We start from the raw sequence: 22,457 nt of genomic DNA, 5'->3' as shown, positions 1-22,457 counted from the left end.
AACAAGAGACAGAGAAACTTTACCAACTGAATAAGTCAGTTGGTAGACAGCCTGCTACTCAGTCAATGAGCTTAGGCGGCTGGCAGCAGGTACCCTCGCCCCAGTACATAGGGGAGAGCATGGTGGCTGGCAGTGCCAACTGTGCACTGCGTAGCCGTGCCAACTCTGCCAGCCTTGCAGTGTCTGTTTGCCAGTGCCATCTGGGAAGAACAGCTCTGCGCACGTACTGTACCTCTCCTCAGCTCAGAGGGCACACACACACACACACACACACACACACACACACACGGATAAACACAAGAAAGCGAGGGCAGACATGCACTCCACATACATGCGGCATGCACAAATATGCATGGTATGAACACTGCACACACACACACACACACACACACACACACGCGTAATAGCACACACACACATGCACAGCCGGCCACTGACAGCTCACCATCTGTGAGCTGCCTCTGACTTCTCCCTCTGCTTCGTTCTCTGCCCTTGTTTTTGCTTTCATAAACTCTCAGTCCCTCTCCTCGCTTCCTCGCATTCTCTCCTCATGTCTCATCTTATTGGATGAATTTCCAAGTCACAGATCGCTGCGTTATATCATGATCACCTGTGTATCAACACTTTACCTGAATGTTTTTTTTTATAATGGCATATAAGATTAAGATGTGCCATGACTTGACGGATCTTTTTCACATTACCTGGAATTGAAACAGACAAGCGGAATCCCACAGAGGCTTTCTTTAAAGCCTCCTCCCCTCTTTTTGCCACTCCCCATCAGATGTACAGATGAGATGAGGGACCACAAGAAGTGTCCTTAAGTGGGTTACTCATACTGAAACACGTGTATGCAATGAATATAGGCTTGGGAATGCACATGTATAAAAACCAAGGTCAGATTACCCTGAATACATCACATAAGACCAAGAGAAAGATGAAAAATGGGGAAACAGAAGGAACGGATATAAGTTAGTGAGAAGTCATATTACACAGTGTTCTTCTTTAGAGCAGAGTGAGTGAAAATGAGAACAAAAGAGAGGAGAGGAGAGGAGAGGAGAGGAGAAAATAAAAAAGGAGGAGGAGAAGAGAAGTGGGGAGGTAATATGAGTTCAGAACCGTGGAATTCACATCAAAGAAAAGCTAAAACAGGTCACTGTCTTCACCAGACTTTCGCCTTGGGTGAAGCTCTCTCTCATATGTTTCTCATTCAAACCCTCTGAACCACTGTTTGGAAATGATGGCCAAGGAAAGACACAAGTAGTCTACACGAATCAAATCTCCTTCTTTTTTCTTCTTTTTTCTTTTTTTTGCTGCTCTTGTTGCCTGTGCTCTGTAGGAGTATGTTCACATATGATTTAGGCAATTAGCTCATTTGCTGAACACAGTATCAATAAAAATCAATATACTTTTCCAGATGGTGTTCCATTTATCTTAATATTTTTATTCCTATGTCACAGTTTAACAGCTCCGGTCTTGGAATAGCACCAAGCTATTACTTTCCTCTACAATGCAACAGCTGTAATATTTTCAATCACAAATCTCCCCCTCTCCTCCTGTTCCTCGCTCCATTTATTTCTTTCCCCCTCAGTGGCCACCACTACCTGCAATAACTGATTGTTTCTGCCACCATCTATCCTTCCCCGGTCCCTTCTTCCCGCCAGCGACCGCATAACACGGTCAGAGAGATGCATGTTTGAACACTATTCCACTCCACTATTGTTCTTATTCTCCTCAGCTTCTTTCTGTTTCAGTCGCCCATACGTCCTCCCGGCGCTCCCTCCGCCCTGCCCTCTCTGCTCTCCTTTTTTTATGACTTCCACCCGTCTTCACCGCTCATCCTCCTCCATCTCTGCTCGCCTCTCTGTCCTTCCCTCCATCCAACCTCTCCCCCAAAACACCACATGCTCTGGCAGCAGCAGAAGAAGTAGCCTCATTACAAACAAGGAAAATCCATTTGGAGCAGCCGTCTGCTGTTCCTCTGGCCCCCTCTGAACTCTCTTGAGTAGAAATGCCCCACATCTCTCCTCTCCTCTCCTCTCCTCTCCCTCTTAGTGTCCCCCTCTTTCTAATCATTTCTCACTATTTCTCTTTCTTTTCGTCTTATCTGTTTCTTGAGCCACAAATTTACAAACCTTTGTACTAGCTTCATATGCTACATGCTACAGGCTACGGCTCTATATCGAGATGCTGAAAAGAATTCCAATTTTTCCAATCAGTTTGTGTTCCAGTACGGAAAATATATGCAAAATAATGTAAAGTAATTAGAAGAAATAACAATGTAAATTTTCAATTAGCTCCACAGTAGGTTCATTTATATGATACTTCAGGCAGATATCAGATGTTACTACCAGGGTAAAACAGTGCAGCAAGGTTGTACTAAAATCTGAAAAAAAAAAGAAATTAAAAACTCACACATTACAGCTAATGTGTCCAGTACCAACAGGAAACATTTATCTTTCCTGTTCAGTGGCCTCAAACTTATAGTGTAGATCCGTTCAGGTAAACTAATGGATTGGATCGATTCTCAGCAGTGGTTTTTTTGCAGTTAGAAAATGAATCACTGCACCATTTCCTGTCATTTTCTCTGTTCTCTTCCTCATTTCTTCTCTCCACATACCTCTCCTCTTCCTCCAGCACAGCTCCCTTTTTCTCTCTCCACTCTCACTCTGTCTTTTAAAAGCTCTGCGCTTCTTTTCACCCCTCATTCCTCCCTCCAGTGCTCTCTCTCTCTCACTCTCCATCTCTCTCTCGCTTTCTCCTTCTGCTCTGCCATCATCACAACATCTGATTAACATATGTCTGGGCTTTCACTCCCTGTCAGCTTGCAGGCATCTGCACACACACACACACACACGCACACCCACCCACCCACCCACACACACACACACACACACACACACACACACACACACACACACACACACACACACACGCGCATGCACATGCACACGCACGCACACACACACACACACAGACACAGACACAGACACACACACACACACACACACACACACACACACACACACAGGCAACACACATTCATACAATCTCATGCACCACGTCTCCGGTTCAGAAGGGTAGAAGAAAAAAATAAAAAAATGCCACCGAAATTCCCCAGATCCTCCTTTTAACTGCATTTACCTCCCTTTTCTGTGTCAGTGTGTGTGTGTGTGTGTGTGTGTGTGTCCACAACAGTGAAGATGAAAGACAAAGCATCTTAACATTATTGCGAGCCAACAAGCGTCATGTTCCCTAGTGAGCTGCTTAAAATGCCAGTAATGGAGGAGAGAGAGAAAGGGATAAAGACATATAATAAGACAGCAAGCGAGATGAGATGGAGACAGATGAGAGGGAGAATGTGTGTGTGTATGTGTGTGTGTGTGTGTGTGATAAATAACAGCAATGGCTCTACAAGCTCCCCTGAGACTTGCGGCCCCTAAAATGACTCACATTCACATCCACGTAGTCTCTCTCTTTAAGCTCGTATTTCCTGTCATAATAAGACATTGATACAACGGATTTAGTTCTTCATAAACTTCATATCCCACCTTCCAGTTATTGTAATCAAAGATCTGCTATTGATTATTTTCAACCTTAGTGCCAGGAACTTCCCGCCATGCTCACCGCTGCCAGCCCATGCCAGACAGGCTACGTGATCAGTCAGTATAGTGTTTAGTATGTTGTTTTTTGGGTTTTTTTTTGCCTGATAAGGATTTATTGGCTCATAGCACCAATGAAATCATCTCACATGTGTGGAAGCGCAGTGCTGCAGCATGCTGAAGCCTCTTTTCAAGTCATTTGTTCTCGCTCCTCTCTCCTCCCAGATTGCCTGGAATCAGTCCCACTTTCACCATCTCATCCGCAACAAAAACATGTAATAACAGCAACAGACGTAGGCAAGCAAACAAATACTTTAGTGAGAGGCTTGCCAAAACACATAATCCAACTGACAGCAACAAAAGCTTTGCAAAACTCCAGAGCCAAATAGTGATGATTGTTTGCATTGGTCTACGTTTTGTAATACCTATAATTTCACCTGTTTGTTATAATGGCATTCCCTGCCATTTGGACACTTTTGTTAAAAAGGGACAAATACATTTGAGGCTCTCGCATTGCAAATACCACATTTACAATTGTAGGGGATATGAGTCGTGCTGTGTTAAATTACGCTCTCTGTGTGTGAGTGTGTCTGTGAATGGGCATCATGGGCTTACTTTATGCAAGTATTAAACAACTCAACTTGTCAAGAACCTACAACACTGTGGCTTTAAGTAAGCTTGCCGAATCCCAAGCATAGTCCTCCCTCCCCTCGTCTCCTTTCCTGCCTCCTTACCCCCCCCCCCCCCCCCCCCCCACACACACACACCCTCTATTCAGACTATTAAAGAGTCATTCTCAGTATATGGGTTAATATATGTGCTTAAATTCAAAACAGGCAAATAAAAGGCTGTCTTCATAGAGGCGCATTAACAAACTGAATAGTCACACAATGCTGATGAGGAGAAAACGTTTTGCTAAGGAGATTTCATTGGAGCGTCAATGCTGTTTTGTGTGGGACGGAGCCACCCTATGAGTGTTAGTGTGAGTGAGTGTGTGTGTGTGTGTGTGTGTGTGTGTGTAAGGGGGGGGGGTAGTTGGCTTCAACAAGAAAGAATGGGAGTGACTTTTTTGTGGAAGACTTGATAAACTCAATAGAGCTTTGGAGGGCCCACTCAATGATGAGTCAATGAGGTGAACTTGAATAGTGGGGGTGATGGAGTGAGACACACACACAAAATGCTCTCTTTCTCTCCCTCTCTCTCACGCACACACACGCACTGAAGCTCCATGAGACAAGCCTCTGGCCACTCGTTATGTGTAGGTTTAATAGCACAGGGCGATGTGAGCGGGGGGGGCAGGAACTAGAACTAGCAATATGCAAAAAGAGCGTAGAAGCAAAAGGATGTAAATACAGGGTTGTGTTTGGACTGACACAGCAGTACACCACATCACCACACACCCAGACAGATCTTCTACTCCCTTTCCTTTCTTCCTTGCCCACTAACCCCTGCTTTTGTGTGCTGTCTAAAATTGATGTGTTGGTCTATGTGTGTGTGTGTGTGTGTGTGTGTGTGTGTGTGTGTGTGTGTGTGTCTGTGCCAAGCCTACAGAATGCACAGAACCTCACACAGTTTACACCCCAGTGGAGACCATTACTGATTCTCCACCAGACACACAGGGAAGACATAGTCTGAGAGAGACACGGGAAAGGAGGCAAAAGTGTAGAGGAGAGGGAGGTGGGGAGAGGGAATCAGAGAAAAGGGATGAGAGAAAGAGAGAGTTAGTGACAGACTGGCAGACTGATACACAGACACACACAGATGGGAAGATAAATGAACAGATATTCTGGCAGCCCTACACAATACAAAGAGAAAAGGAAAGGGAACATCAGGGCAAACGTCAGTACTCTTCCTCCCTGCGACTTTCTCTCCCTCGCTCCTCTTTCACTGTCAAAGGATCGACCAAAGATGGCCTCAGCTTTAGTGCAATCTGATGTAACTCGCCAGAAACAGAGTCTCAATACTGCATATCAAACACACTCATACCCCAGTCATCAAACCGAAGAAAGAGCCTCTGTGAAATCTGTCCAAAATGTGTCAGACTTTAAGCTGGACAGTTAGTGTATCGAACAAACTCCAGTCCGTGTAAGCCTTTAATTAAGGGTATACTGACGGCCATGTATTCATCAGTGAATGTATAAGAGAAGAGAAGAGAAGAGAAGAAAAGAAAAGCAAGACACCTATAGAGATAGGATGCTCACAAGACAAGGTGGAGGGAGGAAGGATGGATGAAGAGAAAGGAGGAGGTGGCTGAAAGAGATATAAAGGAGAAGAGGAGGAAAGAAGTGGACCAGCTTGTGTGGAAGTGCAATGGGCCACAATAGGCGCTCCACTGGGCTGCACTCTACTGCACTCTGCCTCCTGGTCACACACTGCCTCTGAGAGAGTGTGTGCGTGTGTATGTGTGTGTGCACACAACGGCTGCATGTGAGCAACAACTCTGGAGGAAGGGAGGTTACATATGGGCTTGGCCTTTGTGTGTGTGTGTTGATGGAAGTGAGAAAAAGAAGGGGCTGCAGAAAGACAGCAAGTGAAAGCGAGCGCAGTCGAAACGGTGCAATCAGCGGAGAGAAAAAAAGGAAAGCGAGCGAGAGACTCCCTGTGTGTGCGGCAGGTCCCCAGCCATCTGGACACTCTCTTCCCCCCCCCCCCCCCCCCTCGCTCTCCTCCCCCCTCCTTTTCCTCTCCTCTCCTCTGCCGACTGGTGTGCTATTCATGGCGGACCCATTTCACCTTTCAGTGTGTTACGCCTGCTCGCCACAATACATGCTAATGAGGTAGAACAAATGACTTTTTTGCTGTGGGTGCGTGCATGTGTGCGGGCCTGTGTGTTTGTGTGTGTGTGTGTGTGTGTGTGTGTGCGTGTGTGTGTGTGCGTGTGCGTGCGTGTGTGTGCGCGCATGCGAGTGGGTGGATGGGTTGCTGAATTCTTCCAATCTCAGCTGCTTGCTACCAAACCAGTCGGTTAACTGCCGTAAGAGTTGTTAATGGTTATGCAGAAACCATTTTTTCCTCACCTGAAGGCACAAAATAGCAGCAGATTACTCACACGTGATCGGATGTGTCTGCACACAGATGCTGGAAACAGTAAACTCTCAATATAGCCAACAACCCTTTTTACACAGAGTCTTGGGAACTTTATTTTAATTCCCCCCCCGCCCCCCACTGCGCCTCGAGGATCAACAGCAAATAAACCATATGATCATGATAGGCCTCTACGCCATTTCATTCCAGCTTGGGCAACCTCAACCAGTCCTATAAATCCTCACTCACGGCCACCTAGCATTTATCCGGCACTGAGTGACTTGGCCCAGTTCCAATCTGATCTGCTCACCGATGATAAAGTGGAGAGGTGGCTGTCAGTGGAGACAGAGGAGAGGAGAGAGTGCACATTTCCAGTTCTCTGTAACACGGATGACGCGAGATGAATGGAGCGCTTGATTTGTTGCAACAGTACACGAGACAGCACAACTGACATCGGCAAGAGAAGTGGCGACAGGGAGAAGAAAAAAAAGAAGAAGAAGAAGAAAAAGGAAAAAAAATCAAAAAACGTAGCAAGGAAGAAAACGGGAGTGCTGGGGTGTTGAAAGACTGAGGCGCAAGATAGAAGCCGGAGAGAAGAGAAGGAAGCAGAAGGAGACATTTGAGAAGAAGAGATGCGAAACAAGAAAACAAGGGGAAAGAAAAATGTGTGGCAATACGGACAGAATGACATACAGTTTGTCAAAATCAACTCCCCTTCAAGTCTGTCTTGAGAAAGGGGCTGCTCCTCTCTTCTCTCTGCATCACTAGGTGGCGCTAACGATACATCCGTACACCTGCCAACTCCCCCCCCCCCCTCCCCCCTCTTTCTCTCTCTCTCTCTCTCTTCCCATAGTGAATCGCTGTGACAGCCAGGCTTGGCAGTCGTAATTAACCGAGTGCACTAGCTAGTGTAGCGCTCCACAGTGAGCCTGGAGTCTCAAAGGGGAGAAACTCAAAGAGAGGTGCAGAGTGGACTGAAGTCACACTTGGAGCTGCCACAGGGAACTGGGGTTGTGGCTGTGAGTGTGTGATGAATTAAACGTGTGTGTGTGTGTGTGTGTGTGTGTGTGTGTGTGTGTGTGTGTGTGTACCTTCAAAACCAGAGGACACCCTGTGCAGACACCGGAGATACACAAACAGGCACTGAATTGTGTTTTCATCACATTTGACAACTCAGTGACAAAGACACTAAGTGTGCCAACTGCGAGTTGTTCTTAAGGGTGGGGAAAAGAAAGGGACTTTTCAAGGCCACTCATCTCAGTATCGTCGTCCTCACTATGTCTAATTATTGCTGCTTGGCTGCTGATGAAGTCAGTATTGGGCCATAAGGTACCAAATGATCCTAAAAATACTGCTGTCCACACTTGTTAGTGTGAAATGAAAAGTCATTTTAAAAACTCTAAAAAGTTGTTAAAAAGCCTGATGGATGACTCCCTGCACACCTTCACATTATCCATTTCATATCATGAAAAATGTCTGCCATGGCTCTGTATGTAAATGTACCTGCTTCTGAGTCTCTCCTCAGAACCCTGACTCAAAGGACCATTTGTTTTAGGACATTTACTACATGTAAAACACACATTTGTCCTGCAACAGCTGTGGAACAAATTGTGTTATTAAGTTATTTTAACACCCATGGCATCCAATAAACTGCTCTATTCTCCTTATCAAAGTCACAGTTGTCTTAAAATGCAGGAAGCAACTTACATGGATATAACTGTTTCCACACAAATAGCGCTAAAATCAGTTTCACAGCAGTTATGATGGACAAATGGAAACGGTGCCACAGTTCCTTTAACTAGTACAGCAACAGGAACCAGGCCATTCCTGGCTCCCCTCCCGGCCCCCGGGGCCCAGGGCCCAGCCCAACTCGCCACACAATGGGCCGGCAGAATGAGAGGAACCACCGGCCATCCAGAGATAGCCCTGCTGGTCAGGAACCAGAAGGAACCTGGGAGGGAGGGGGGGATGGGAGCTGAGAGGATGGGAACCCAGGGAGCAAGGGAGAGCAGAAGGGTGGGGATGGTTGGCTGGTCGGGGTCAGGATGTGTGTGAAGGGGACAGTGTTTGTGTGTGTTTGTGTGGAAGACAGTATTGCCCTGTTGAGATAAATGTCTTGTTCCCATGCAAAACACGCCATGACTTGCACACAATGCACACACAGAGAGCACGCACACACATTATAGACTCAGTCACTAGTTCTCTCTCTCTCCAGGTCCAGGATGTTTTTACTTGTTTTCAAGTAATTAAAGCTGGAACAGCAATTGTGGGATGGAAGGCGGATGGGGGACAGTTGATGGAGCAGGGAAGGGGGGGTTGGAGGGAGCCGGTGGGACCGGTGGCCCTGGACCTGACCCCATCGTCCTGGCTCCTGCCCTTGGTAAGCGGACTGTCCTATCTGTCTTCCTCAGACAGCGCCTGGGGCAGTCAAACCAGAGCAGCAGTGGTGTATTTACTGATGGGAGTCAAACCATGGAGACCAACACTGAAAAGTGGAAGAAGTGGATTAAGTCAGAGAGAGAGAGAGGTCTGAATGTGGCCCCGGTCTTCCTCGCCAGACCTTCTGCTCTGTTTTGGGGGGTCTCCAGCAAAAGAAACATACATACACACACGCAGTGCCCACTGTTTCCATGACAACAAGAGCAGCAGATATGCTCTCCCAGCTGTCAAAGGACACACGCACACACGCATGTGCACATATATGCACATGCAAATATACACACGCCGTGCAGAGATAGGTGAGTGCTAAAGTGCAATTTTTTTTTTAGCACTTCCTCAGCTACTGGTGTGACGGAGAGAGAAAAGGAAGCTGAAAGATAAAGAGACGATGGCAGACAGCAGAAAGGAAAGAGAGAAAAAGGAGAGAAAGCAGGATTGGCCAACTCAGACTGCTGAATTTAAAAATTATTTTTTTACACAGACTATGGATTTTATTGCCAGCCATAATTGCAGTGACTAATACCTCTTTCAATATACCTATGTGACTATCATACGACTACATCGACTAGAAAAAATATGAACCCTTTTCTCTATAACCCGTGTTCTTCACCTTTCTCGCCATGGGTCTGGCTGGTAAAATAAAACACTGTGTCTTTGCGTCTTCCTCTGGCTCTGGGGCACCGTTACTGCTGCTCTCAGACATTACAGAGAAAGACGGACAGGGACCGTCTGACCTTTCCTAAATCAAAACCACTCAGCAACATCGGAACTGATGGAGGGATGTCAGAGTGTGTATGTGGATATGTGTATTTTGTGCGGGAATTATTTGTGTACTTTGTATGTCTATTCTTTCACTGAAGAACCGCATGATTCAGTTCTGTATTAGAAGATACATTCATGGAAATTTCAGGTTTCTGTAAATTAACTATTTAAAGATCTGGAAATTCATGAATGTAATTTTCTTACACTGTCACATTCATACTACAAACCAGATTCCAATTTGCAGGGTGTGAATAAAAACGCTGGCACATTTTAAATGAAAAGAAGCAATAAATTCAAAATTGATGCACCCAAAAAAACTGCACGCCTCTCTATCCGTCTTCATGAAACAAGGCAGCCTCACACTGACACTCAAATGAAACACAAGAAGTTCTATTGGCTGCAGGCTATTTATTTCACATTTTATTATAATTTTACAAGCTTTCTTCCAAATACCATGAATACAGCATTTTTCCCGACCTCTTAATTCCCACTTGCACTATAATTTTCTATTACAGTAGAGCAGCTATATATAGTGTATAGTGTGGCTCCCATGTAGCTGTGGTTAAGGGTTGTTGAGTGAACTCCTTGACATGGACTAGTTAAATATAGGTTGACTGATTTCATATGTTATTTTTCACCCAAATGCTGAAAAGCTTCCAGCGTAGAAGCCGTTTAGCTGCCTGAAAGAGAGACAGAGACTCTCAAAAACACATTAGAGGTCTGAAAGCTGAAGCTTGCATCCGAGCTCAGCAATTTGGAAACTCATAAATGTTGTTTAACATCTTGTACTGGGTTATTTCTTTCTTTCCCTCTCTCCCTGTTGTCTGTCACTACCTCCATCTCCCTCTCCCTCCCTCTGTGGCTCCTGTCGTCTATCTCCAGCGGTTTAGAGCCGCTCACAAATGTGTCCCACTTGCTTTTCCTCTCCGTTTCCCACTTACTCTATTTTCAGGGTCTTGTTCTCCAACTGGCGCAGGCAAATAGGCTTACATCAGAGCCACAACCTCACTCACCCTGCCTAATAACCTGGCTTTCATTCTAAAACACAAGAATCCCATTTTTGGATTGTTCCCACTGGTCTGACTAAACCCTGGTACCTACAGTCTGACAGCCTGTGCTCTCAACACATACAAGTGTTTAGTCCACAAGAATTACGTCGAATCACTAGCTGACTAGCTAATTCAAAACTAATGTCCTGATTATTACAAGGAAATCTTTATTCAGTATATCAAACATACAGATGTTTCTGAGCCAAAAAAGTAGATGAGTTTAGTTTTTGTTCCAGCAATGACTTTGACAAAGTCTGCACCTGATTTCCTCGCATGATGGATATCTTGTTTTGGTACGAAATCTTCATCTCTTTCCTATCTCGTCTCCCCATTTCACCTTGCTGCACCTCTCTCCTTGTCACCTTTTCTCTCTCTCTCTCTCCCCAATCTCCACTTTTGTCTCCCCACCCCCTTTTTGTAATCACAATCTAATCCTTTGCAATCAATTCCCCATGAAGATACCACCCGCCCCTAACACACACACACACACACACACACACACACACACACACACGCACACACACACACACACACACACGCTCAAACACACATTCAACACAGTGAGCAAACAGAGGTCTGCTCAACACAAAAGCAGCCATCACCAGGCTCAATCCTCATCTCAACACACTACTACCTGCACAGAGATTTTTGGCAACCTTGTAGCCGCATCAGTGCTTGTACACACAAACTTAAAATAGCGGCATATTCAGACAATTAAATGTGTGTGTTTTGGAGTTGCACTGAATTATTAAAACCGAGTATATTTAGCTACAAGTGTAATCCATTTTATATGGTAATGGTTAATAAACATGGGCTCAGTCTAAACACACACATGTGCTTGAACCAGTGTATTTGTGCGTCCTCCACCTCTCATCAGCTGGTGACTCGGTCTTGTTATTGTCCTACCAGGCAAAAGCCCGGGGCAGTGCACGACTAATGCATTAGTGTCTTTGGCAGTAAGGGGCATCTGTCATGTGTGGGCACATGTTTTTGTGTGATTGTGTCTTGTAGCCTTGGGCAAAGTGGGAAAACCAAAGACCCTTGTTTTATGCAAATGCAGCGACCGTGCGGGGGGTGCGGTCCATGCTGGGGTCTTCAAATGTTTTTGACGTTGTACTTTAGTGTTAATTTTCATTTCTTAAAATTCTATGAGACTACGTCTCTAAGAATTGTGCAACAGTAACAACACTTATTTAATAGAACACAATTGGCAGTAACAATGAGCTCAGCGTGCTTTTGTTAAGCAGCTAAATGATAGAAAGTAGGACAAGGGTATGTGGTTGAGTTTGTGCATACAAGAAGATTTCTGTGAATTTATGTTACTGTAATATGTTGCGCCACATAATCCTCAAATGCTGCTTCCCCCATCAAATACACACCACTGACATACACCACCTTACACGACACCCTCACAGCTCCCTCTATATTCCTTCATTTTAGATTGACAAGTCTGCCATATGGCGCCATGCTGCGTGTCTTTGTCTGAATATTCAACTTCTTACTGTCTGTGAGCATGCGAGAGAGCGATTCGGTGAGCGCACACCTGTGTATCCGTTTGTAGATGACGTGTGTGTGTGTGTGTGTGTGTGTGTGTGTGTGTGTGTGTGTGTGTGTGTGTGTGTACACAGGCCTGTAGCACAGGCCTGTGTGTGAGATGGTTAAATTCGCAAACTTGAAGTTGCAGCTGCGCCACAATACGCGATCCCTGCGCAGCTGTGAATTATACGTGGACGATTTAATACAGCCAAAGAGGAAATAGCAAATTATGGTCTTGGTTTTGCTGCGCTGTTCAAGTGTGCAGCAAGAAATGTTTGTGTGCATTTATTCCCAAATAAACCCGTCTTCCTCCTGCAAGTGAATTGATGCGACACGTCTCTGATTCTACCACCCTGAGCAGCAGCTTTATGCTCTTCAATCCTAAATGGGTAGTCGAGGTGCAGACAGAGACCCAAGGGTCCTACTCAAATGCTTAAGGGGAAGAGGCTTTCCTCTCACTAAAGCATCCTCAAACTAACATCTAGGCAGTAATTTGTCCTCTCACAGGGGAGGCATAAAAACCAGAACCCCAAATTCTTTGCAGTTATGGAAAAAATGAAGAGAGAACGAAAAAAGCCAAAATACTTTATCTCCCCCTCTAACTGAAAGTTATTACATTTTCTGAATGGTATGACTTTCTAATGGTTAGCATATGTGAATATGTGTGCACAGAGAGAGAGCAGTAGTTGAGGATAAGTTAATAGCACAAGCAGAGGGGGAACTGCGAACCCTTGGCTTATAAAGGATACTTGTTTCCCTGCTGCACCGAAAACCAGATGTTGATAAAGAGACATAAGGGGGAGGAGAGAAGACAGATGGGTAAGAAATTACCGTCACTTGGGCCAAACATCTTGAAACATCTGCAAAAAAATTTCGGACCTTACAAGGGGAGATGGATTTATGCTCTCTCCTGGATTTTTATTGCTCCGTGAGAGCCCTTCTCCCTCCTCTGCTCTGCGCCTACTCTCAGTGTAACCAGGACTAAAGAGTTTTTACTGCAATCTGGAGCTGTTTAAATCTTGGAAAAAAAAGCTTGGATTCTTCCACAAATGGCTTTATCATGTAGAGAAGACAAACACGTCCGTACACTGTAGGAGCCATAAAACTTCAGAGTGTGCCGCTATATCAAGTCCGCACAAGTTCACCACCACGCCGACTAACCCGATATGAAACACTATAAATGTCAAGGTACATTGCAATACAGACACCAATGTGTGTAGACATCATGCACATGTGGGACCGAAAACATCCTTTATATCATATTTCTAAAAGTGGAGTTTGGTTACTATGGAGACACATCATCTATGCTACTATGAAACGCACAGCTGAGGATGACATGTCCATATGGTGAGAGTACGACAGAGGGAAAGAACAGATGCTTTGATGAAAGGACTGTCAATCGCAAATCCATAAGAGCAGCTGGGGTCATGAATGTATATCAGATGACACAACATACAGAGAGGGACATATAGATCTTTGATAGATAGATAGACGGACAGATAGACAGATAGGTAGATAGATGTAGAATTTGATGAATCATACTGCACTCCATCTCTCGCACTTTCAAGGTTTTCACTCTGTAACACACACACACACACACACATACACAAGCGCGTACACACACACACATCTGAGGAGAGGCAGCTCTTGAGATCTCTATCTATTCATCGATACACAGCTCCAGCCTCACACCTAATCCCCGTGTCCAACTGAATTACAGCAGCTTTCTTTACTTAACCACAATTTTCAGCCAGAAAACCAGGACTTTTTTTTTTTTTTTATCCCCTTCAAGAAAAAACCCAGTGAGTGTGATTATTCTGAGCATAATCTTCTTTTTTTTTTGGAGGTGGTCATGCCATGAAATATCATTTTTGTTGAGATAAAATGGTCTGTAATTTTGTTCCTGGAGAAAACTGTATTGACTATGAGCATACAAACACTTAGCGGGGTGGCTAGCAACAATTCAGGCTATTGCAGGTTGGATGTGGATAAAGGGGGGGGGGGGGGTGTGTGCTGGGGACAGGATGGACAACAAGTTAAACAAAATGGGGCTTTTACTTGGCCCCATTTTGGGAAAATGGACCAGCTCCTTCCATTTCTTTATGTAACCCCCACTGTCTCCGCTGCCACTCTCCTCTTTCTCTTTGAACCAATTTCTAAAATGGCCCTTCCTTGAAATAACTGACACTCTGCGTTTATCACTTGAGGCACCTGCTGTCGGTTTGACAACAAGACAATCGGACGGAGCATGCGACCGTCGTTCCATTGTCCTATCTCCCTGTTTGTCTGTGACACTAACCGACAACAGCTGGAAGCCCTCTCCTCCTACAATACCCATCATGCAAGTCAAATTCAACCACAAAAGAGAAGGGCCTCATTTATTTGGCTGCAGCGGTGTGGTTTAAACCAGCAAAGAGAGGAAACAATGATTTGGTTGTGTCTGCTGATGTTAGATAAAAGGCTTGGAGCAACTAGTGCAACAGTGGAAATGTCTGCTCTGCAGTTGTTGACTGTATTCTATTATGAATATTAGAGAGACACATCTTAAACGCAGATGTGTGTTGGCTGTTTGCACTTACTCACACATACACACGCACGGGTATAGACATTCACAATATGTACGCATCTCCACACACACACACACACACACACACACACACACACACACACACACACACACACACACAGACTCCTACATCCCCATCTCTTCTCCTCTCTCTGGCTGTAATTGACTGAACACGTCAATACTCGGAGGGAAAAAAACAGAGGGTCCACTGTCTGCATCTATTGATCCGCGCTTCTCTCTTTCTCTCTCTCCCTGTCTGCTGATCTTAATTACACTTCTTTTTACCAGGCTAGCCGAGGCTCCACTCCAGTGGCTGCCCTTTTCATAAAGTGTACCGTCCAAATCCATACATCAAAATTAATGTGAGAGAACGGAGCTGTAAATCAAATATCGGGGGTATCCAAGCTGATAAGCCGGGATGGTGATCGTAAATTATGCCATTGAAAAAAAAAAAAAAAAGAGAAAGAGAAGAAAAAAAAGACAGAAATAGAAGGGAAGGAAGAGAATTATTTTCACATGCTCCTGCAGGTCAACGTTAACAATGTAGGATTTTTATGCAGTAAGCAACCTGGGCTTCGGTGATTAAAACCGCTAAAGCGTGACGGGGCTGAGGTGAGTTTCTCCCCACCCTCGCTCTCCCTCTTTCTCATCTACTTCCTCTTTCTTTGTGTCTCTCTTTGTCAATTTGTCTGATTTTCTGCCTGCCTGTTTGTTTGTTTTAAGAGCTGTCGGTCTGAGCCCACCCCTCCACCTCTCTCCCTCACACAGACACACACACACACACACACACACACACACACACAGACACACACACACACACACACACAAGGACAAAAACGACTTTTATGGGCAGGTTTTATGGACTGGTAGCAAAGCAAGCTGGTCTATTCTTCAACAATTGTCCTCTCGTGAACTGGGGAGAAAAAAAAAAGGCTCCTAATCGCACAGTTTCACAGCTCATACTCCCCATCAATCAAACCTGTCTGTGTGTCCTCAGCATTTGTGTGTGTGTGTGTGTGTGACTGTGTGTGCTCCCACCTTCCATCATCCCAAACCTCTGCTGAATCACAAAACAAAAGCTATTAGAGATGGCAAGTGCAGTAATCTCTTTCCACACACGCCAGCACATGTACACACTTTTCATACCAACCTTAACAAAAGACATGTAAAAACACACATAAACATACACAACCACATTCCCTCTACCACCCCTGAATTCCTGTCCCTTCCACTGTCTAGTCCTTAAATGTAAATTGCGTGACAGGTGAGTATCGAGGAGGTGAGCGATAACGGGTAACATCTTCACTCGGCCACATTATCGCCGGTCCACATCACCGAGAAGCTCCCATTCAATATTGTTACCTTTGGCGGAGAGCGGGGAGAAATACACTTTTGTGTGTGTGTCTCCTTTTGTATTCTTTAGACATACTGTATAGACACCTGCATGTGCGCTTACACTCGCACACAAACACACACAGTCAGAGAATCACATCCAGTGGCTTATCTTTTGGAATAAGAAAAGGGGGCTTGTCAGGATGGCACATTGTATGTATGTGTGTTTGTGCGTGTGTCTGTGTGCGCCTGTGTGTGTGTGTGCATGTGGGTGTGTGTGTGTGTGTGTGTGAGAGGGGAAGGCAATGTGCATTAGGGCGATTACAATATCAGCCGACTCCAGATGGAGGCAGGAAAATAAACAGTGGGAAAGAGAGAGAGAGAAAGAGAGAGCGAGGGGACAGACATCATGAGAAGGAGCCTAAGAGAGAGATTCTGTGTGTGTGTGTGTGTGTGTGTGTGTGTGTGTGTGTGTGTGTGGCAGTCTGCCTGTGTGCGATACAGTTAGAGAAAGTGAAGTTAATTAGCAACTCAATCCCAGTCTATATACAGAGGACTGAGAGGACAGTGTGTGTGTTTATGTTGCCCCGCAAATGTCTATCTGAGTGTGTGTTTTAGCCTGAGAACCAGGAACAGTGGTACACACTGTTAGCCGTACACCTGGACAGCTGAAGGTCTACACCACCCAGCTGTCTGTCTTTAATGACACAGCTGAAGAAGAAGGAAGAAGAAAAAGTTGGACTGCGGCCACAATCAGGAACTGAAGTTCCATCTATATGATTTTCCATTTGTTTCCTAAATGACTTGAAGTGTAAAAACCTGTGAAGAATTTACTGCATCCATGAAACATGATGAATTGTCAGCTTCTGCCCTATTGGCCTCTTCTTCAGTTGCCCTATAAGTCTCATGTTATCTGGAGTAAAAACACGAACAAGGCCAATAAAATCAGTTTGTAGTGCTCACTGTTGACTTTGACATTAAATAAGGCCCCTGTAAAGGCCAAGTCACAGCTACAATAAAGCAAAACCCTCTTGCTTTTGTGAGCAGGGGAGAGCGTGCACTAATGTGCATACACAACACACTCGCACACAAAAATGCATAGCCTACACTGATACACGCGCGCACACACTCACTCACACACACACACACACACACACACACACACACAAACACACACACACGCACGCACACACACACACACACACACACACACACACCTGCAAGTCCTTTTATACCACTGCTGCTCTTTCATGGGTGATGAAATTCAATAAGCAGTGAAGAGAACTGCCCTCTCGCTGATAACCATCAATGGGTCTATCGATCTACAAGGGCACGTGTGTATATGATTGTGCACGCGCGCGCGCACGCACACACACACACACACACACACACACAGACACTCCAATTCCATCTATAATTCACTCTGGGACTTGGTAACAGACGGCTCTGAATAATCAGAACAGATCTATACATCTTGAAGGAGTGCATGGAACAGTGGGTTTAGTATCTAATTCTACAGCTGACATTTGGCCTCTGACTCTGAAATGAAACCTTTACCTATTTCAAAACACCCCGCAATCTTTATCTTCATATATATTACAGTTCAGTTACTGACACTGATGTGTTTTGAATGATTCATATTGGAAGTTTTACAAAGGCAACAGCAACAAAACCTCCAGACTGGACTCAACTACAGGACACTGTAGTTATGTTTCCATAAGCCGACTCACTCAGAAAGCATTTATACTATACAGCAAAGCCAGTGAGGGCTGCAACGGATTTTTTCATTCTCAAATAATCTGCTGACTATATTCTGAACTATTTGTGTTTAGTAAATGTTAAAAAAAATAAGGAAAATTAAAGATTGTGCTAGTATCTAAAATGATATGACCAACCTGCCAGACAAAAGATATAGCGAGCATACTCAAACAATACAGGTGATGCAGGGAATTCTTTCTGGGCAACATGGTACATGATCCAATACCAAGCCATCTGAATAAAAAGGCTTCTGGTGGGAGAGTAGTTTATATAAATGCAGCTGATACCGGGGGCTTCAAGGTGTAGCTGGCATATTAACTCTGTTGAGTCATCATCACTTATTCACCATAAAGCAAACCTGGACCACATCCAAACGTCTGTGTGTCATACTTAAAAGAAACGCTTTGTAATTACATCACAGCTCCGGAGCCTCACTGTGTCTCTGTGCTGACGGGGAAATCAGCTGAAATAATAGTAATTTATTGTTTGAGGCTGTGATCTAAATTCTGTGTTTGGATGCAATATAAACCACTAGAAAGCTATTAGCTGTGGTTAGCATCAAAAAGCACTAAAGGGAAAAATGCACATAATCAAAGCAAAGTGACTGTGTGTGTGTGTGTGTGTGTGTGTGTGGTGTGTGTGTGTGTGTGTGATCCATACACCACATTAGTGTCTGCTGATGAGACACAGTGTTTTCAACCTGCTAACTAGGGATATGTAGTGTCTCTGTGTGTTTCTGTGCCTGTGTGTGTGTGCGTGTGCGTGCATGCGTGTGCGTGCGTGTGTGTGCGTGCGTGTATGAAGGCGAGAATAAAATGGCTGCCATCATTTTTGCAAGGCCACGTCCGTGTCTGCGAGCAGCAGTCTGATGCATTTGACCCTATAGCCTGATAGATGGAGGGAGGGAGGGAGGGAGGGAGGGGGGGGGGTGGACAGGTGTGAGGCAGGCTGGTGGCTGGGCAGATGGCCCCTGGAAGTGCTACTAGCTGATGCTGCAGAGCCTGAACCACAGTTAGCAGCTAACGTTAATACAAGCCTGTTTATTTATACAGTGTGCACAGTCGTGCACGTGTATGCAGCAACACACATACACACATGGTGGTAACCTGCAAACAGCACTTATCATTTACTCTCCCCTCATCACCAGCTTTGTTTACCTTTCATTTACTCTCTCTCTCTCTCTCTCTCTCTTTCTCTCTCTCACTTTATCTCTGTAAACACACACTCCAGGTAATGGTCTTTTCAGTCAAGTCACTACTTTAATGGAAGTCCCAGTGGTTAAAGAATGGAAGAAAACAACAGACGACACACTAAATGATGGCCACGGCAACCAATTTGAATAGTATGACCACTGCAGTAAATAATAATTAATAATGACAATTAATACTGACAATAAAAAAGCTTGACTCTCCATATGGATAACTTAAATTAATCATGTATATGGACTACATATGCATCATGACAGCTCAATAAAAATTGAATTGAATCATACAAAACAAGATTTTCTCATTCTGAAATACTGATATACTCTGTGTTCTTGTTAATATACAACACAGACTGTTCAAAAACAGCTCTATTCCTTTTCATGTACATTTAACTCAGCAAAGACTACATCAGCAGTGGGTCAAGCTTTTGAAGGGAGTTAACAATCACCCTCTTGGATGCCTTCAAAGCTTTGCATGGGACTACTTGGCATGCGTAAAAAAAAAAAAAAAAAGTCCAAAGCCCAGTGGGTTTCCAGGAGATATTTCCCTCCTTCTCTAATCCGAGCCGTGAGAACAGCCGGGCATCAACAGCAGGTTGTGTCCCAGCAGCCTCCCTCCCTAACCCGCATGTCTGCTCTTTTCCCTGTCGGGGGAAAAGATTCCCACTTCAGCCCGAACCCTTTAATTTCAAACCTACGCCACTCCATTAAAAAAGAATCTTGGTTCTTTTTTTTGCGCTTTCGGGTTATGTGATGATGACAAAGTCGCAGCGGGTGGAGATGGAAACTTCACATGGATTTGAGAAGATGCGTTTGACAGTTGCAACAGAGCTCTTAGAGGATGTTTTCAGATGCAAACTCTGAAATGCAAAGTCTCTCTAAATGCTTTCCAGGACGCCCGAGAGGAGAGGAGAGAAAACACAGAGGGAAGACAGAGTCGCTGCATCCAGAAATCTTTCCACCAAAACTGCGAACATCAACAACCACTATTTCTCGGAAAAGAACGATTAATGACTAAATATTTGGTCGTTTCTTTTAGAAAACTGACAAAAATCTGTCACCAGATGTGGGATTATTCTAGATTATTCTAGCAGTGAAATTCACCTCGTGTTGTTTTAGTTTTAGATTTAAAAACCGTGCAGACTCTCAGCTCCCTGTGCCACATGATTGTCTATCCCGGGCTGAGGAGGGGCGACACACGCCTCGCTCTCAAACTCAGAAGCTACAGTCTTGGGTGTCCACGCTTTCTGGGGATTGTCAGCTAATGTGGAAAAAGGTTCTCGACAGATCTTAAAAAAAAAAAAAAGTGTCACCAAACTTGATCCATTAACTTGAGCTGCCTGTTGCCAGAGAACAACTCTCCATCCTGGGATCAAGCTCGTGAATTGATGTCTGCTTTTTTTTTTTATGGAGACAGGGACGGCTGCAAGTTCATGTCCCTATTTCAACAAACTGACCCACTCATTGTTCTTTTGATATCACAGAAATGAATGGATTATTGGTGTTAAATGCTTTTCTCAGGGGTCGTTTTGAACAAAATGCGTGTTAATTCAGCAAAGTTACGATATCTACAACTTCAAATTCTTCAATGGTAGTAAATCCATTTAAAAATCTAATCTCGCTGCTCATTTCCCATTAGAATAAAACGTGTTTGTAACCCTGGCACTGTTACACAGCACAGACGCGCATCGCTTCTGCAATAGGTTTGTCATTTCATAAAATAAAACATACTTCTCTAGGCTCCATATTCCAAGAAATCCTGTGATAGTTGGCACCACATATTCTGCCTACTTTATGTCCAAATGTACGAAACAAAGCACAAATCAAAAATGTCAAATTCTGTTATGGGTCAACATGTTTTTTTTTTGTTTTTTTTTCTTAATTTGGCGCACACATGTTTGTATGAGGGCACAAGACACTACAGCCAAGGCGTAACTGGGGAAAATACAAGCAATGGGCTATTGAAAGACAGAGCTCTACTTACACTGAAAAGAGGCAGAAATTCCCACCATGCGGTACGTTGGTTTGAGAGGGCTAAATAATTTCCAGTCCCTTTTGACTCCGCGCAAGGTCCCTTCGATGATCCGCTTGAATCGGCAAGACGAAAGCTACAGAGTCCGGCCAGCTCTCAGGGGCTCTGGCGGTATCGGTACTTCCAGCAGCTCAGAAATGTGGTTCAAACTCCGACAAAAGAATAAGGGCAGCTCACGGCTTGCAGTGAACGATCAGTCACTGAGGATATGCAGGATGGGAGAGCCGGGAGTCTTGTAAAAAAGCACAGAGGCAGAGAAGGAGGAGAGATGAGAAATAGATGGAGAGGAAGGATGCAGTAGTGCGCTGGGCACCCGTCTGAGATATATATATATATATATATATATATATATATATATATATATATATATGTATGTATATATATATATGTATATATATATGTTTTTTTTTTCTTTTACTCGTCTTCTCACTTTCCTCCAGAATCCTTTAAACGTCGAGTCGCTCGAGATTGTAGAGATTGTTTGGAGAAAAATTCATGCACACACCCTCGGTCTCGGGGCTCCCTGTTTTCTGCTTCTCCGTCGGCGTGGGGAAGAGGAGTAGCTGCACTCTGCCTCCAGTCGGCGGTGCGCAGCAGAGCCAGGTGGCGGTGGGCGGGACTGAAGCGCTGCTGAGGAGGAGGAGGAGGAGGTGGAGGTGGTGGTGGTGGTGGTGGTGGAGGAGGAGGAGGCGACTGGGCAGCAGCCAGCATCTGTGTGTTTTAAAACAGGTTGGAAAAAGCAGGGTCAGGTCAAGTCGAAGTGTTTTCTACTGTGCCAGTGGCTCCCGAAGGTTTTTCACGTCAAGGGCTCCCTGGGAGATTATACCCCCTAAGGTCTTTTATCCAAGGACACAAGAAAATGTGTGTATACTATTTTGGTCATGAATTAAAGCACAGGTTCACATTTTTCAAGTCTTTCTTTTAACAATATTTACATGCTCATATCTACATTTCAGTCACTATCTATCGCAGAATGAAACACAATGGCGATTGAGCCTATGACCCACGGATGAATTTATGTAGAAGTCCTTGCGTTTTACAGTTTTATAAAGTGGGTGTCTGGTATGACTCACCAGCAAAGTCACAAGTAGCCTAACACAAGGCTTTATAAATAAAGTACATTTACATTTACAAGTCACAAACACAAAGTTAGTTA

The 22,457-nt window shown here is 44.5% G+C and overlaps 1 protein-coding gene across 4 annotated transcripts in view; it reads right to left on the bottom strand.

Moving 5' to 3' along the window:
• The window catches only part of runx1t1 (RUNX1 partner transcriptional co-repressor 1), a 59,014-nt gene extending 37,153 nt beyond the window's left edge, over positions 1–21,861 (bottom strand). For 3 of the 4 annotated variants that reach the window (XM_056399142.1, XM_056399140.1, XM_056399143.1), the window contains exon 1: positions 21,254–21,736. In XM_056399142.1, the coding sequence (XP_056255117.1) occupies positions 21,254–21,281 (28 nt within the window). In that variant the 5' untranslated portion in view covers positions 21,282–21,736. Of the gene's footprint in view, positions 1–21,253 lie in introns of all 4 variants that reach the window. The other variant, XM_056399139.1, reaches the window with a different exon arrangement.
• Positions 21,862–22,457: the final 596 nt, after the last annotated feature.

This window comes from Seriola aureovittata, chromosome 16 (genome assembly GCF_021018895.1).
Source record: "Seriola aureovittata isolate HTS-2021-v1 ecotype China chromosome 16, ASM2101889v1, whole genome shotgun sequence".
NCBI classification, from domain to species: domain Eukaryota; kingdom Metazoa; phylum Chordata; class Actinopteri; order Carangiformes; family Carangidae; genus Seriola; species Seriola aureovittata.
The sequence above is the reverse complement of the archived record's forward strand: the minus strand, read 5'-3'. Positions and strand labels throughout refer to the sequence as shown.